Source organism: Scyliorhinus torazame, chromosome 13, assembly GCF_047496885.1.
Source record: "Scyliorhinus torazame isolate Kashiwa2021f chromosome 13, sScyTor2.1, whole genome shotgun sequence".
NCBI classification, from domain to species: Eukaryota; Metazoa; Chordata; class Chondrichthyes; order Carcharhiniformes; family Scyliorhinidae; genus Scyliorhinus; species Scyliorhinus torazame.
Window position 1 is genome coordinate 34,221,153 of NC_092719.1, and position 18,276 is coordinate 34,239,428.

At 46.9% G+C, this 18,276-nt stretch overlaps 1 protein-coding gene across 2 annotated transcripts in view; it reads left to right on the top strand.

The window, feature by feature from the left end:
* The window catches only part of LOC140387945 (reelin-like), a 520,778-nt gene that overhangs the window by 193,892 nt on the left and 308,610 nt on the right, over positions 1 to 18,276 (top strand). For both annotated transcript variants that reach the window (XM_072471313.1, XM_072471312.1), the window contains exons 7-8: positions 5,099 to 5,177; positions 8,078 to 8,174. In XM_072471313.1, coding sequence (XP_072327414.1) covers positions 5,099 to 5,177; positions 8,078 to 8,174 — 176 coding nt within the window. The remainder of the gene's footprint in view (positions 1 to 5,098; positions 5,178 to 8,077; positions 8,175 to 18,276) is intronic.

An 18,276-nucleotide genomic window follows, 5' to 3' on the forward strand; every position in this document is an offset into this window, starting at 1 on the left:
TCGATGGCAGCAGTCAAGGAGTCTCCTGTGACATTATGAAGCATGTCTAGTATATAAATGGTTAATATAATATCATAATTGACCACTAGGTGGAGCTGGGAACAGACCTATACAAAGGACTGACTCTCAGGCTTCTGGGAGAGTGTAGGGGAGAGTGGGAAAGAGTGTAGGAGAGAGCAGAGTACAGTTTAAGGCAGAGTGCATGGGACAAGTATTAGTATAGTGTAGATTGTAGTTTCGTAGATTATTGCTTGCTATAGAAGTAAGTGATCGAACTGTATATTAAGTAGTGTAATAAATGTTAGCTTTGTTATTGAACTTAGCTTGTGTGGTCCTTGTGAACACTACGACATCCATCCTGAGTATAAGAAACACAAAGAACACACCTCCAAGAACACTATCCGGTGCTTGGTGTCTCTACTGTCTTTGCCATCCTCTGTAGATGGCTGAGAAAATGCAACGCACTCATTCATACTTTGCATTCGACCAAACCGCAGGGGTGATATCTGAGGTGCATAGTGGCACCTTTTTGGATAATTCATGCATGCTGCTCCTGATACACACGAGACTGAACCTGTTGTCTTGAGCCTTGCAACCAACCACATCACACCATCTATTGCTGCCTCACTAGAGGCTTTCACAGCTTATTGAGGGAACAGAGTGAAGCTGTTCAGGGAAGCAAGGTTCCTGCTGGCTAATATCCATTCTGAGTGGTTCTCCATGACCTTGGCCTTCCAACAAATTCAGTTGTTGAAGGACTTGCAGCATGCCAGCTACCATCACCTCCCCCCTGCAGGGACCACCATTTTGCAAAGACTGGTCTTTTTTGGGGGCTGGGCAAAGTTGTTGCAGATTTTTGAAATACTACGTGGAATTTGAAAGGAAAGAGGAAAAGTTTTAAATGCAGCAGATTACATTGCTGGAATACATTGCAAGTAGGTCAGTGTCTGTAATGAAAAAAATAAGTTTCAAATTAGTATAACCTTATTAAGCTACATGTTTTCTATGATTTTAATGGCTTTTCTATTAAGGGGCATACAAGATTTTCAGAAAAAAACAGTGACCTAACTACAGCCTTGTATAAGTTGATCATTATCCCTATTTATAACCCTAAAACATTAGTGGTCTTTTTAATGGTTTTATTTGCGCACACTTGGACCTTCAGGGAATTATGTATTTATACTCTGACTCTCCCTCCACATCTTTCTATTGAGGATATATGGTTATGGGCGGAACGGTGATGCAGTGGTGAGCACTGCTGCCTCACGGCGCCGAGGTCCCGGGTTCGATCCCAGCCCTGGGTCACTGTCCGTGTAGAGTTTGCACATTCTCCTCGTGTCTGCATGGCTCTCACCCCCACAACCCAAAAAGATGTGCAGGCTAGGTGAATTGGTCCTGCTAAATTGCCCCTTAATTGGAAAAAATTATTGGATATTCTAAATTTAGTTTTTTTTTAATTTTAGAAAAGTGAATATACTCTCATTCCATATTTCACATTCCAAAACACTTCTCTGCAGTGGTGTCCACATGTCACCTATCTTCCCACTCTATCTGACCCCCATGTCCTCCAGAAGTCTTCAACAGCTCTGGTTAACATATCCCCAACTGTAATGTCATCAGCAAATGTTGATAGTGTGCGTCCTATGTATATCGTATCAAATTTGCTTTATCCAAAAGGCTATGGGTGGAATTTTACAGCACCGTCATGGCGGGGGCAGGGACGTTTCCATTCAGACGTGCATTGACTTTGGCAGATCTGTAAAATTCTACTGGCAGGAGGGGCCGTAAAATCCTGCCCTAAGTTTTATTTTAGAGGAGGCACAGGGTTGCTTATGGAAACTGATGAGCAAGAATAGAATGTGTTGGAGCCTGAAATATCAAAGAGCAGTTGTTGAAATGCAAAATACTTCCAAATGCCACTATGAATGGAGAGCGGTATCTGCTAATTCAGTTTGCCCGTTGGTCCACTGTAGCTCAATAATAGATCTGTTATAGGCATTGCGTCTCTCGACTCCTCCACATTTGCCAAATTATCTGACTGTTTATCTGACATACAGTGCTGGATGAACTGAAAGTACTTCCAATAAATAACGGGAAGAACAAAGCCATTGTTTTTAATTCATGCTCCAAATTCTGTTCCCTAGCAACTGATTCCATCCCTCTCCCTGGCAGCAGTTTGAGATTAAAACAATCTGTTTAGAAGCTTGGTGTCACATTTGGTCGTAAGATGAGCTTCTGAGCTCCTCTCCACTTAAAAAAAAAATGTATTTTATTACAAACATGTATCAAAACAGGTTACAACAACTAAACACCCTGAGAAACGTACTTCCCAACAGTCAACTATACAGTCACCACAAATCTTTTCCCCTTTTTCACCCCCCCCCCCACTCCGCAATAAACAGCTCCTCAAACATGGCCACAAATATCCCCCACTTTTTTCAAACCCCTCTGCTGAGCCCCTTAACTCATACTTTATTTTCTCCAACCACAGGAAGTTGTATAAATCACCCAACCAAGCTGCTACCCCTCAGTGTCGATGCCGACCACCACTTCAGTAAAATTCACCGCCGTGCAATCAGACAGGCGAAGGCCATGACATCGGCCTTCCTCCTCTCCATGAACTCCAGCTTCTCTGAAACCCCAAATCTCGCCACCAAACGGTCCGGGTCCACCTCCTCCTCCACTATCCTGGCTAAGACAGCAAACACTCCCGCCCAAAATCTTCCCAATTTTTTGCAACCCCGTGCGCGTGATTTGCTGGCCCCCGCCCACACCCCTCACACTCATCTGCTACCCCCTGAAAGAACCCACTCATTCTCGCCCGAGTCATATGCACCCTGTGCACCGCCTTAAACTGTATCAGGCTCATCCTTGCACAGGAGGAGATCCCGTTTACCATACGCAGTGCCTCACTCCAAACTCCCCAATTAATCTCCCCTCACAGCTGCCCCTCCCATTTCTCCTTGATCTTCACCACCCTTCCTCTTATTCATGTCATCATCAACACTATTTCCACCTCCGACATTGCCCGACTTCGTCCTGTCATAAGTCTGAAACATCTTTCTTACCTCTAGCTGCAATTATTCCAATGCAGTCCTGGCTGGTCTCCCACATCCTACCTGCGTGTTAACTCGCAGCAAGTCCCCTTCCCCAATCAATCACCCCTGTGCCCAATAACTTACATTGACTCCCACTTAAGCTACGACTTGTTTTTAAAATTCTCAGTCTTGTTTTGAAACCCCTCCAAGGGCTCACCCTTCCGTATCTCTAGAATCTCCTCCAGGATCACCACCTTCCAAGATATCCACATGCCTCTAATTCTGGTGTCCTCTGAATCCCCAACTTTAATTGCTCCACCATTAGTGACCATGCCTTCAGTTGTTTAACTCCCAAGCCCTGGAGTACCCTTCCTCCACTTCTCTGTCTCCCTCTACTTCACTGTCATCACTTAAAATACACCTTAAAACCCACCTCTTCGCCCAAACTTTTGGTCATCTAACCTCCTTGTGTGGCTTGCTGTCATTCTTTGTTTTATAGAGCTCTGTGAAGCACCTTGGGATGCTTCCTTATGTTAAAGGCGCTGTATAAATATAAGTCGTTGGAGTGGTGATCTCTCCTGTGGTCTCGCTTAGTAATTTATGGATGTTTTGTGGTGCCTACAATTTTGTAAATGAATAGTACACTGATGTGCTCTAGTGCAGGCTAGTAATATGTAAGTGTAGGAGATCATGGATTGATGAGACACCCATTTTTCTCAGCACAGTTATCAGCAGAGATGGCAAACCGCCTGAAGAATGTATGTTAAAGATCAGAGGATACTGCTCTTGCATCTTTACCATTATTGGAGTCATGGGAAGTTTGTAGTAGCCTTAGAAGATGCCGCATCACTGTCTTTTTGACTAAGAGGTGTTCTATCATTTGAGTATACCAAAACAAGAAGAATGTTAGTTTAACAAAAATATTTATAATATTTGTCCAGTGACACAGCACAAGGTGCTTCTCCTAATTAGGCACCAAGTTAGAAATTTCACTCAGACAGACTATAGGATGGCTTGGTGGGAGAAATAGGAAAATATCACACTGATGCAGTAGAGGATGACCTTTTGACGATGGATCAAAGCAGATTGCTATGGCTAAAGCGAGTTTTAGTCTGCATCTAGTGGTGTTATACCTGGAAGCACTTAAGACTGACCTGAAATAGGAAGGTTCCAGCTGACAATACGAACACACTTTACATTCATAAACGATAAAATCACAATAGTTCAAGAAAATAATATTGCCAGAACATAAATAGTCGACAGTGGAATTATTCGGTGCTCCAACGATTTCATTATTCAAATTCCCACATGAGTTCTTTTAAGACTGACTTCTTGCCTGTAGAAATTCTATGCCGTGAAGTGAGGTCCCAGCTCGTATTTTACGTATTTATGTTCAAAGGAGAGACCAGATTTTAAAAAGGTATTTGCGTTCTTTCTGTAAAACCTTGCTGATACAATCATGTGTTGGATAGGCAGACTTGTAAAAGTGAATCACAAGCTTGGTTATTCTGGTAACTCTCGGAGAGACTATAACCGGTGCCATGTTCAATAAATGTTTAAAAGGCCCCAGGAGAGGGACTAAACAGCACAATTGGATGCTAATATAGGCATGCAGTGGTGCATAATAAGATGTTAAAGTACAACCTGCATCCCTTGGCAGACTACAATTTTTAATGGAGCATAGTCATTTTCCATGCCCTGCATGGCATTATCCTTTGGAGGTACCATTTGCATTCATTTAAATTTTAAAGGAATAAAACCATAACAAACTAATGTTGCCATGGAGATGAAAAACCTATAACTCACTATTGCTGAGATTTGCATGCATCCTGTCCTTGAAAAAAAACTGGCTTTGAACACCGGCCAAAGTGAGGCAAGGCTGACTCTCCAGAGCATTGCGCTTAATACAAATTGTGTGACAAAAATTCATGCTTTCTCTGAATAAAAAATAAATTGACGGAGCTCTTGAGACATTGTTGGACAAGCTCAGCATATATGTTTTCAGAGAACATTGCTTTGTGGTAGATTGTTTATTAATTAGGTTTTATTTTCTTTGTTAGCTGAAATCCACAGCACCAGTGTGATTCTTCGGGATGACTTTGACTCATATGTGCAACTGGAGCTGAATCCAGACATCTGGTAGGTGTACTTGTAAATATAAACAAAGTGTTTAACCTTGGTAGTTTGGAGTGGAACTGAAGGGCTTATTATCAGTAAGGTTATTTCAACACATGCCATGAACCTGAGTGCATCTGTCTTACTTCTGTTGTGAATGCTAGTGAGCACACAGACAACCAAAATAGTCAAATCTCCTTGAAATTGTCAGATTTGATCGCATTGAATGGCGGAGCAGACTTAATGGGCCGAATGGCCTACTTCAGCTCCTAGGTCTTATGGTGTGTGCCACGTCCTCTTGGCTTTAATAATTTCTATTTATACAGTGACCTTACTTTAGTAAGCATCCTCCAGCTGCTTCACAGAGGTGAAGGAGACGTCAAGCAAATGGGTTAAGACAGATAACCCAACACGTGGCTGGAAAGTTAGGTTTCAGTGAGACTTTAGGATGAGAATTAGCAAGGTGACTAGGTCTAGGGAGGAAGTTCCAGAGAATAGGGCAGAAATTATTGAAGCTTATGCCACCAATAATGGCAATAGTGGGGAGGAAATGCCCAGCCCCATGCACATGTGCAGATTATTACCCTTTGCACATGTGCAGAGATCTACAGATTCACCCAGATCTATGTGTAACGTGTGTAGGGATGGGCATACCTGAAACCAAGCTTCAGAGCAAAACTATATTCCATTTTTCAGTATTTTTATACCCACATTTGCTCATGGCTCACTTCACACAAATCTAAGCAATCTTATTTGGTAGTTCTCCGAGTTTTACTTTTTGCTTAAACAGCTGGCTCTACAAAAACACCCCTTGCTTCTATTCCCCACGTTCCTGTTTTTCTGCTTTCCTCTTTCCCTTTACTCCCCTATGTCGCTCTGTCCTGGGTGAAATCTGGGGCGACATTCTCCGACCCCCCGCCGGGTCGGAGAATCGCCGGGGGCTGGCGTGAATCCCGCCCCTGCTGGTTGCCGAAGTCTCCGGCACTGGAGATTCGGCGGGGGCGGGAATCGCGCCGCGCCGGTTGGCAGGCCCCCCCGCTCGATTCTCCGGCCCGGATGGGCCAAAGTCCCGCCGATAAATTGCCTGTCCCGCCAGCGTAAATTAAATCACCTACCTTACCGGCGGGACAAGGCGGCGTGGGCGGGCTCCGGCGTCCTGGGGGGGGCGCGGGGCGATCTGGCCCCGGGGGGTGCCCCCACGGTGGCCTGGCCCGCGATCGGGGCCCACCGATCCACGGGCGGGCCTGTGCCGTGGGGGCACTCTTTCCCTTCCGCCTCCGCCACGGTCTCCACCATGGCGGAGGCGGAAGAGACTCCCTCCACTGCGCATGCGCGGGAAACTGTCAGCTGACGCTCCCGCGCATGCGCCGCCCAAGATGTCATTTCCGGGCCAGCTGGCGGGGCAACAAAGGCCGTTTCCGCCAGCTGGTGGGGCGGAAAGTCCTCCGGCGTCGGCCTAGCCCCTCAATGTTGGGGCTCGGCCCCCAAAGATGCGGAGCATTCCGCACCTTTGGGGCGGCACGATCCCCGTCTGATTGGCGCCGTTTTGGGCGCCAGTCGGCGGACATTGCGCCGTTTCCGGAGAATTTCGCCCCTGATTATCAGTGTGAAATGCTAATGGGTCAGATATGTATTGGGCACAGTAAAACCCTCCTCCAAAGAACATTCCTTACGCTGTTAGGTAGGGAGTTCTGCAGCATCTTAACAAGTTTTTTTTGTGTTAAGTATAACAAATAAATGCAGAGTATTGTTGATTTTAATTCTGTAATTTTTTAATAACCAGTACTTGGTTCAGTTGACAGCATTCTAAGTGAGTCAGTAGTTAATGAGTTTTAATCCCAATACACAATTGAACACACAGTCTAGGCTGTGGTAGTTACAACTAAGGCTACTGCATTGTTCAAGGTGCATTTTCAGATAAGATGTTAAAGCTAACCCCTGTGTGCCTCCTTAGCTGTCTGGAAAATAATTCCTCAATCAAAGCCAGCAAAAAACGATTATCTGGTTATTTGCTGTTTGTGGGATCGTCCTTTTTAAAATTCATTTACAGGATTGCATTGTTGGTAAGGCTAATATTTGTTGCCCGTCCCGAACTACCTTTGAAGGGCAGCACAGCAGCACAGTGGTTAGCACACTTGCTTCACAGCTCCAAGGACCCGGGTTCGATTCTCGGCTTGGGTCACTGTCTGTGTGGAGTCGCGTGGGTTTCCTCCGCGTGCTCCGGTTTCCTCCCACAGTCTAAAGATGTGCAGGTTAGGTGGATTGGCCATGCTAAATTGCCCTTAATGTCCGAAAAAGGTTAGGAGGGGTTATAGGGATAGGGTGGAGGGATTGGGATAGGGTGGAGGTGTAGGCTTGTGTAAGGTGCTCTTTCCAAGGGCTGGTGCAGACTCGATGGGCCGAATGGCCTCCTTCTGCACTGTAAATTCTGTGAATCCATGAACTGAGTGGCTTACTAGGCCATTTCAGAAGGCAGTTAAGAGTCAACTACATTGCTGTGGATCTAAAGTCACATGTAGGCCAGACCAGACAAGGACAGCAGATTTCCTTTCCTAAAAGACATTAGTGGACTAGATGGGTTTTTATGACAATAATCATCATTAGATTTTTATTGGAATTAAATTCCAACATTTGGGATTCAAACGCTGGTCCCTGGAGCATTACCCATGGTCCCTGGATGACAGGTCCAGTGTCAAACCTCTGCGTCACCACCTCGCTCTGTGTGCATCCGACTGTCATATTTCCCTACACTGTACTTCAAAATTAATTCATTGGTTGTGAAGTGCTTTGTGACAACCTGAGGATGTGAAAAGTGGTATATAATTGCAAATTACTTGTTTTTGTTCTTTACTCATTTGTGTGAGCTGTGTAGTAAACTGTCCTGAATTAATTAAAGCGATCTTTCCTTGTCTTATTTCTCTAAGGTTTGAATGTAGCCACTGTTTGGTGGGGGATCAGTGCGGCATCATAATGCATGGCAATGCAATTACATTCTGCGAGCCATATGGTCCACGGGAACTGGTAAATTGCTTTTAAATGTGAAAATATTTGCTTCATGAAATTAAAAGTGATTGATTTCTACTTTCCGCAATGAGCAATGACAGAAACCTGCAGTGCAGCACTCATTGTAAAAGGAGCTCACATTAACTGTGTGCATATTCCTCAAATATTACAAAACGCTCAATGGACCAGAAATTCACCCTGACCCATTTAGAGCTCAGAACTGGCCTTGCACAGGCAACAGGCAGCCTAACTAGGACATCCGAGACCACTCGGAATTGGAGCTCAGGCCCCACTTTAATAATTTAGGTGACCTGCCTAATCTGCGAGGTTTCCGCAGGCCGTCCTCCCATTTCAATGGATGAATTTTGGGCCATTTGTCTAGTGGGCAGCAGCCCTCCGATAAGTGCCTTGAATGTTGGGCGAGGGGTGTGGCTAAAGAAGATTGCAGATGTCAGGAACAATGGGGATTCGGGAGGATCATTCCTGTTCTTCCTAATTCCCATCAATTCAGGAAAATAGGCACAAAAATGGCCAAATTCAAACCCAATAACCTCAAACATCTAATCCACAATATGGCCAGGATTCTAACTCGCAGATAAAACCTTTTTAAATCATGTATTTTTAATCAGGAAATTAGATTTTTCTTTATACTATATTTGTACCGTATGCTGTGCCACCCAGCACTCCTATCAGAGAGGGCGGGTGGAGGAACTGCTTCCAAACCCCTGGTGGTGGCACTTTGCAATCTTTAACTAAAATAAGGATACAAAAATGAGTAACTGCGCGATGTGATCCTCCTGCTAAACCTCAGCACCATGTTTGGATGTGCCTTTCTGTTCCTTGTCTCCACACCATGAATTCCTAAACTTTGCCACAATATTTGGAATTGACGCTGAACACAGGCCGGACATTTTCCGACATGAAAAGATGGAAGATCCCACATCTGGCAGTGGCAGATCACAGAAACTATTGACAGAGATCAGGGGCCTGATCGCCGCCTTTACTGGGGATTTGCATCCGGACTTTGTCGAGGAAAAGCTAAATAAGTGGAGAAAATAACTAGATATCGGGGATTTGACAATTATCCACAGAAGTGCTGTTTAATTGTAATCCCCGAATCCATTCTCCCTTGGCCACGACTCGCCACCATTACAAATGTCGGGCAATTTGTCTTGCAAACACTGTGAAGATAAAGATGAGACGATTGGGGAGACTGAAAATGTCAGATACTACTCAAAATTCTATCATGTTTGAAATTCAAGCCAACCCCCCACTGTCGGGTGAGTATGTGGAGATCAGTCAGGGCTGTATTGTAATCCTGCCATTAGGCGCAGCAAATGATGCAAAAAGAAACCAGGGTTGGACTCTGAATTTACCGCACATCGTATTCTTGAACATATGAGTGCTTCTTAAAATTTACAGATAAAATCTGATTTTTTTCATTTAATCCACAGTTTGGATCCCAGACCATTTATTCCTAGGACAGATTTAGATTGCCAGTAATCCGATTCTGCCACTAAGAACACGTATTTTAACCCTTTCTTGAATAAAGGGTTTTATGTAGACTCAGGGAAAGAGGTACTTTAAGTCTCCTACTATTAAATAAAATGACAGTCCGCACAGGATAATTGTGGATAAAATGGGCACAGACGTCTAAAATCCCAGGGGTTGAACTGCTTTGGAAAGGAGAGTTCACATTTTTAATTTTATATATTAATAAAGTACTTAATTTTGGCGAGTTCCTTACTATGAAGACTCCTTAATAAATTGTTCAATGTGTACCTACAAATACTGCTGGTGTTCGCAGACCAGAGAAGTCTTTGTACTGATGTACACAGAGTGATCCTCAGAGAGCTCTGTCAACTGATGTACACAGGGAATGTACCTCAGAGCTCTGTGTACTGATGTACACAGAGTGATCCTGAGCGAGCACTGTGTACTGATGTACACAGAGTGATCCTCAGAGAGCTCAGTGGACTGATGTACACAGAGTGATCCTCAGAGAGCTCTGTGGACTGATGTACACAGGGAGTGTACCTCAAAGCTCTGTGGACTGATGTACACAGAGTGATCCTGAGCGAGCACTGTGAACTGATGTACACAGCGAGTGTACCTCAGAGCTCTGTGGACTGATGTACACAGAGTGATCCTCAGAGAGCTCTGTGGACTGATGTACACAGAGTGATCCTCAGAGAGCTCTGTGGACTGATGTACACAGAGTGATCCTCAGAGAGCTCTGTGGACTGATGTACACAGAGTGATCCTCAGAGAGCTCTGTGGACTGATGTACACAGAGTGATCCTCGGAGAGCTCTGTGGACTGATGTACACACAGAGTGATCCTCAGAGAGCTCAGTGGACTGATGTACACAGAGAGTGATCCTCAGAGAGCTCAGTGGACTGATGTACACACAGAGTGATCCTCAGTGAGCTCAGTGGACTTATGTACACAGAGTGATCCTCAGTGAGCTCAGTGGACTGATGTACACAGAGTGATCCTCAGAGAGCTCTGTGGACTGATGTACACACAGAGTGATCCTCAGAGAGCTCTGTGGACTGATGTACACAGAGTGATCCTCAGTGAGCTCAGTGGACTTATGTACACAGAGAGTGATCCTCAGAGAGCTCAGTGGACTGATGTACACAGAGAGTGATCCTCAGAGAGCTCAGTGGACTGATGTACACAGAGAGTGATCCTCAGAGAGCTCAGTGGACTGATGTACACAGAGAGTGATCCTCAGGGAGCTCAGTGGACTGATGTACAAAGGGAGTGTACCTCAGAGAGCTCTGTGAACTGATGTACACAGAGTGATCCTCAGAGAGCTCAGTGGACTGATGTACACAGAGAGTGATCCTCAGAGAGCTCAGTGGACTGATGTACACACAGAGTGATCCTCAGTGAGCTCAGTGGACTTATGTACACAGAGAGTGATCCTCAGAGAGCTCAGTGGACTGATGTACACAGAGTGATCCTCAGAGAGCTCTGTGGACTGATGTACACACAGAGTGATCCTCAGAGAGCTCTGTGGACTGATGTACACAGAGTGATCCTCAGAGAGCTCTGTGGACTGATGTACAAAGGGAGTGATCCTCAGAGAGCTCAGTGGACTGATGTACACAGAGAGTGATCCTCAGAGAGCTCAGTGGACTGATGTACACAGAGTGATCCTCAGTGAGCTCAGTGGACTGATGTACACAGAGAGTGATCCTCAGAGAGCTCAGTGGACTGATGTACACAGAGAGTGATCCTCAGAGAGCTCTGTGGACTGATGTACTCACAGAGTGATCCTCAGGGAGCTCAGTGGACTGATGTACACAGAGAGTGATCCTCAGAGAGCTCAGTGGACTGATGTACACAGAGAGTGATCCTCAGAGAGCTCAGTGGACTGATGTACACAGAGTGATCCTCAGTGAGCTCAGTGGACTGATGTACACAGAGAGTGATCCTCAGAGAGCTCAGTGGACTGATGTACACAGAGAGTGATCCTCAGAGAGCTCAGTGGACTGATGTACACAGAGTGATCCTCAGTGAGCTCAGTGGACTGATGTACACAGAGTGATCCTCAGAGAGCTCTGTGGACTGATGTACACAGAGAGTGATCCTCAGAGAGCTCTGTGGACTGATGTACACAGAGAGTGATCCTCAGAGAGCTCTGTGGACTGATGTACACAGAGTGATCCTCAGAGAGCTCTGTGGACTGATGTACACAGAGTGATCCTCAGAGAGCTCTGTGGACTGATGTACACAGAGAGTGATCCTCAGAGAGCTCTGTGGACTGATGTACACAGAGTGATCCTCAGAGAGCTCTGTGGACTGATGTACACAGAGTGATCCTCAGAGAGCTCTGTGGACTTATGTACACAGAGAGTGATCCTCAGAGAGCTCTGTGGACTGATGTACACAGAGAGTGATCCTCAGAGGGCTCTGTGGACTGATGTACACAGAGTGATCCTCAGAGAGCTCTGTGGACAGATGTAGACAGAGAGTGATCCTCAGAGGGCTCTGTGGACTGATGTACACAGAGTGATCCTCAGAGAGCTCTGTGGACTGATGTACACAGAGTGATCCTCAGAGAGCTCAGTGGACTGATGTACACAGAGTGATCCTCAGAGAGCTCAGTGGACTGATGTACACAGAGTGATCCTCAGAGAGCTCAGTGGACTGATGTACACAGAGTGATCCTCAGAGAGCTCAGTGGACTGATGTACACAGAGTGATCCTCAGAGAGCTCAGTGGACTGATGTACACAGAGTGATCCTCAGAGAGCTCTGTGGCCTGATGTACACAGAGTGATCCTCAGAGAGCTCTGTGGACAGATGTAGACAGAGAGTGATCCTCAGAGAGCTCTGTGGACTGATGTACACAGAGTGATCCTCAGAGAGCTCTGTGGACTGATGTACACAGAGTGATCCTCAGAGAGCTCAGTGGACTGATGTACACAGAGTGATCCTCAGAGAGCTCTGTGGCCTGATGTACACAGAGTGATCCTCAGAGAGCTCTGTGGACTGATGTACACAGAGTGATCCTCAGAGAGCTCTGTGGCCTGATGTACACAGAGTGATCCTCAGAGAGCTCTGTGGACAGATGTAGACAGAGAGTGATCCTCAGAGAGCTCTGTGGACTGATGTACACAGAGTGATCCTCAGAGAGCTCTGTGGACTGATGTACACAGAGTGATCCTCAGAGAGCTCAGTGGACTGATGTACACAGAGTGATCCTCAGAGAGCTCTGTGGCCTGATGTACACAGAGTGATCCTCAGAGAGCTCTGTGGACTGATGTACAAAGGGAGTGATCCTCAGAGAGCTCTGTGGACAGATGTAGACAGAGAGTGATCCTCAGAGAGCTCAGTGGACTGATGTACACAGAGAGTGATCCTCAGAGGGCTCTGTGGACTGATGTACTCACAGAGTGATCCTCAGGGAGCTCAGTGGACTGATGTACAAAGGGAGTGATCCTCAGAGAGCTCAGTGGACTGATGTACACAGAGTGATCCTCAGAGAGCTCTGTGGACTGATGTACACACAGAGTGATCCTCAGTGAGCTCAGTGGACTTATGTACACAGAGAGTGATCCTCAGAGAGCTCAGTGGACTGATGTACACACAGAGTGATCCTCAGTGAGCTCAGTGGACTGATGTACACAGGGAGTGATCCTCAGAGAGCTCAGTGGACTGATGTACACACAGAGTGATCCTCAGTGAGCTCAGTGGACTTATGTACACAGAGAGTGATCCTCAGAGAGCTCAGTGGACTGATGTACACACAGAGTGATCCTCAGAGAGCTCAGTGGACTTATGTACACAGAGAGTGATCCTCAGAGAGCTCAGTGGACTGATGTACACAGAGAGTGATCCTCAGAGAGCTCAGTGGACTGATGTACACAGAGTGATCCTCAGAGAGCTCAGTGGACTTATGTACACAGAGAGTGATCCTCAGAGAGCTCAGTGGACTGATGTACACAGAGAGTGATCCTCAGAGAGCTCAGTGGACTGATGTACACAGAGTGATCCTCAGAGAGCTCAGTGGACTGATGTACACACAGAGTGATCCTCAGTGAGCTCAGTGGACTTATGTACACAGAGAGTGATCCTCAGAGAGCTCAGTGGACTGATGTACACAGAGAGTGATCCTCAGAGAGCTCAGTGGACTGATGTACACACAGAGTGATCCTCAGTGAGCTCAGTGGACTTATGTACACAGAGTGATCCTCAGTGAGCTCAGTGGACTGATGTACACACAGAGTGATCCTCAGAGAGCTCTGTGGACTGATGTACACAGGGAGTGATCCTCAGAGGGCTCTGTGGACTGATGTACACAGAGTGATCCTCAGTGAGCTCAGTGGACTTATGTACACAGAGTGATCCTCAGTGAGCTCAGTGGACTTATGTACACAGAGTGATCCTCAGAGAGCTCAGTGGACTTATGTACACAGAGAGTGATCCTCAGAGAGCTCAGTGGACTGATGTACACAGAGTGATCCTCAGTGAGCTCAGTGGACTTATGTACACAGAGAGTGATCCTCAGAGAGCTCAGTGGACTGATGTACACAGAGTGATCCTCAGTGAGCTCAGTGGACTTATGTACACAGAGTGATCCTCAGTGAGCTCAGTGGACTGATGTACACAGAGTGATCCTCAGAGAGCTCAGTGGACTGATGTACACAGAGTGATCCTCAGTGAGCTCAGTGGACTTATGTACACAGAGAGTGATCCTCAGAGAGCTCAGTGGACTGATGTACACAGAGAGTGATCCTCAGAGAGCTCAGTGGACTGATGTACACAGAGAGTGATCCTCAGAGAGCTCAGTGGACTGATGTACAAAGGGAGTGTACCTCAGAGAGCTCTGTGAACTGATGTACACAGAGTGATCCTCAGAGAGCTCAGTGGACTGATGTACACAGAGAGTGATCCTCAGAGAGCTCAGTGGACTGATGTACACACAGAGTGATCCTCAGGGAGCTCAGTGGACTGATGTACAAAGGGAGTGTACCTCAGAGAGCTCTGTGAACTGATGTACACAGAGTGATCCTCAGAGAGCTCAGTGGACTGATGTACACAGAGAGTGATCCTCAGAGAGCTCAGTGGACTGATGTACACACAGAGTGATCCTCAGTGAGCTCAGTGGACTTATGTACACAGAGAGTGATCCTCAGAGAGCTCAGTGGACTGATGTACACAGAGTGATCCTCAGAGAGCTCTGTGGACTGATGTACACACAGAGTGATCCTCAGAGAGCTCTGTGGACTGCTGTACACAGAGTGATCCTCAGAGAGCTCTGTGGACTGATGTACACAGAGTGATCCTCAGAGAGCTCAGTGGACTGATGTACACAGAGTGATCCTCAGTGAGCTCAGTGGACTGATGTACACAGAGAGTGATCCTCAGAGAGCTCAGTGGACTGATGTACACAGAGAGTGATCCTCAGAGAGCTCTGTGGACTGATGTACTCACAGAGTGATCCTCAGGGAGCTCAGTGGACTGATGTACACAGAGAGTGATCCTCAGAGAGCTCAGTGGACTGATGTACACAGAGTGATCCTCAGAGAGCTCTGTGGACTGATGTACACAGGGAGTGATCCTCAGAGGGCTCTGTGGACTGATGTACTCACAGAGTGATCCTCAGTGAGCTCTGTGGACTGATGTACACAGAGTGATCCTCAGAGAGCTCTGTGGACTGATGTACACAGAGAGTGATCCTCAGAGAGCTCTGTGGACTGATGTACACAGAGAGTGATCCTCAGAGAGCTCTGTGGACTGATGTACACAGAGTGATCCTCAGAGAGCTCTGTGGACTGATGTACACAGAGTGATCCTCAGAGAGCTCTGTGGACTTATGTACACAGAGAGTGATCCTCAGAGAGCTCTGTGGACTGATGTACACAGAGAGTGATCCTCAGAGGGCTCTGTGGACTGATGTACACAGAGTGATCCTCAGAGAGCTCTGTGGACAGATGTAGACAGAGAGTGATCCTCAGAGGGCTCTGTGGACTGATGTACACAGAGTGATCCTCAGAGAGCTCTGTGGCCTGATGTACACAGAGTGATCCTCAGAGAGCTCTGTGGCCTGATGTACACAGAGTGATCCTCAGAGAGCTCTGTGGCCTGATGTACACAGAGTGATCCTCAGAGAGCTCTGTGGACTGATGTACACAGAGTGATCCTCAGAGAGCTCTGTGGACTGATGTACACAGAGTGATCCTCAGAGAGCTCAGTGGACTGATGTACACAGAGTGATCCTCAGAGAGCTCAGTGGACTGATGTACACAGAGTGATCCTCAGAGAGCTCAGTGGACTGATGTACACAGAGTGATCCTCAGAGAGCTCAGTGGACTGATGTACACAGAGTGATCCTCAGAGAGCTCAGTGGACTGATGTACACAGAGTGATCCTCAGAGAGCTCTGTGGCCTGATGTACACAGAGTGATCCTCAGAGAGCTCTGTGGACAGATGTAGACAGAGAGTGATCCTCAGAGAGCTCTGTGGACTGATGTACACAGAGTGATCCTCAGAGAGCTCTGTGGACTGATGTACACAGAGTGATCCTCAGAGAGCTCAGTGGACTGATGTACACAGAGTGATCCTCAGAGAGCTCTGTGGCCTGATGTACACAGAGTGATCCTCAGAGAGCTCTGTGGACTGATGTACACAGAGTGATCCTCAGAGAGCTCTGTGGCCTGATGTACACAGAGTGATCCTCAGAGAGCTCTGTGGACTGATGTACACAGAGTGATCCTCAGAGAGCTCTGTGGACTGATGTACACAGAGTGATCCTCAGAGAGCTCAGTGGACTGATGTACACAGAGTGATCCTCAGAGAGCTCAGTGGACTGATGTACACAGAGTGATCCTCAGAGAGCTCAGTGGACTGATGTACACAGAGTGATCCTCAGAGAGCTCAGTGGACTGATGTACACAGAGTGATCCTCAGAGAGCTCTGTGGCCTGATGTACACAGAGTGATCCTCAGAGAGCTCTGTGGACAGATGTAGACAGAGAGTGATCCTCAGAGAGCTCTGTGGACTGATGTACACAGAGTGATCCTCAGAGAGCTCTGTGGACTGATGTACACAGAGTGATCCTCAGAGAGCTCAGTGGACTGATGTACACAGAGTGATCCTCAGAGAGCTCAGTGGACTGATGTACAAAGGGAGTGATCCTCAGAGAGCTCAGTGGACTGATGTACACAGAGTGATCCTCAGAGAGCTCAGTGGACTGATGTACACACAGAGTGATCCTCAGTGAGCTCAGTGGACTTATGTACACAGAGAGTGATCCTCAGAGAGCTCAGTGGACTGATGTACACACAGAGTGATCCTCAGAGAGCTCAGTGGACTTATGTACACAGAGAGTGATCCTCAGAGAGCTCAGTGGACTGATGTACACAGAGAGTGATCCTCAGAGAGCTCAGTGGACTGATGTACACAGAGTGATCCTCAGAGAGCTCAGTGGACTTATGTACACAGAGAGTGATCCTCAGAGAGCTCAGTGGACTGATGTACACAGAGAGTGATCCTCAGAGAGCTCAGTGGACTGATGTACACAGAGTGATCCTCAGAGAGCTCAGTGGACTGATGTACACACAGAGTGATCCTCAGTGAGCTCAGTGGACTTATGTACACAGAGAGTGATCCTCAGAGAGCTCAGTGGACTGATGTACACAGAGAGTGATCCTCAGAGAGCTCAGTGGACTGATGTACACACAGAGTGATCCTCAGTGAGCTCAGTGGACTGATGTACACACAGAGTGATCCTCAGTGAGCTCAGTGGACTGATGTACACACAGAGTGATCCTCAGTGAGCTCAGTGGACTTATGTACACAGAGTGATCCTCAGTGAGCTCAGTGGACTTATGTACACAGAGAGTGATCCTCAGAGAGCTCAGTGGACTGATGTACACAGAGAGTGATCCTCAGAGAGCTCAGTGGACTGATGTACACAGAGAGTGATCCTCAGAGAGCTCTGTGGACTGATGTACTCACAGAGTGATCCTCAGGGAGCTCAGTGGACTGATGTACAAAGGGAGTGTACCTCAGAGAGCTCTGTGAACTGATGTACACAGAGTGATCCTCAGAGAGCTCAGTGGACTGATGTACACAGAGAGTGATCCTCAGAGAGCTCAGTGGACTGATGTACACAGAGAGTGATCCTCAGAGAGCTCAGTGGACTGATGTACACAGAGTGATCCTCAGAGAGCTCTGTGGACTGATGTACACACAGAGTGATCCTCAGAGAGCTCTGTGGACTGATGTACACAGAGTGATCCTCAGTGAGCTCAGTGGACTTATGTACACAGAGAGTGATCCTCAGAGAGCTCTGTGGACTGATGTACTCACAGAGTGATCCTCAGTGAGCTCAGTGGACTGATGTACACAGAGAGTGATCCTCAGAGAGCTCAGTGGACTGATGTACACAGAGAGTGATCCTCAGAGAGCTCTGTGGACTGATGTACTCACAGAGTGATCCTCAGGGAGCTCAGTGGACTGATGTACACAGAGTGATCCTCAGAGAGCTCAGTGGACTTATGTACACAGAGAGTGATCCTCAGAGAGCTCAGTGGACTGATGTACACAGAGAGTGATCCTCAGAGAGCTCTGTGGACTGATGTACTCACAGAGTGATCCTC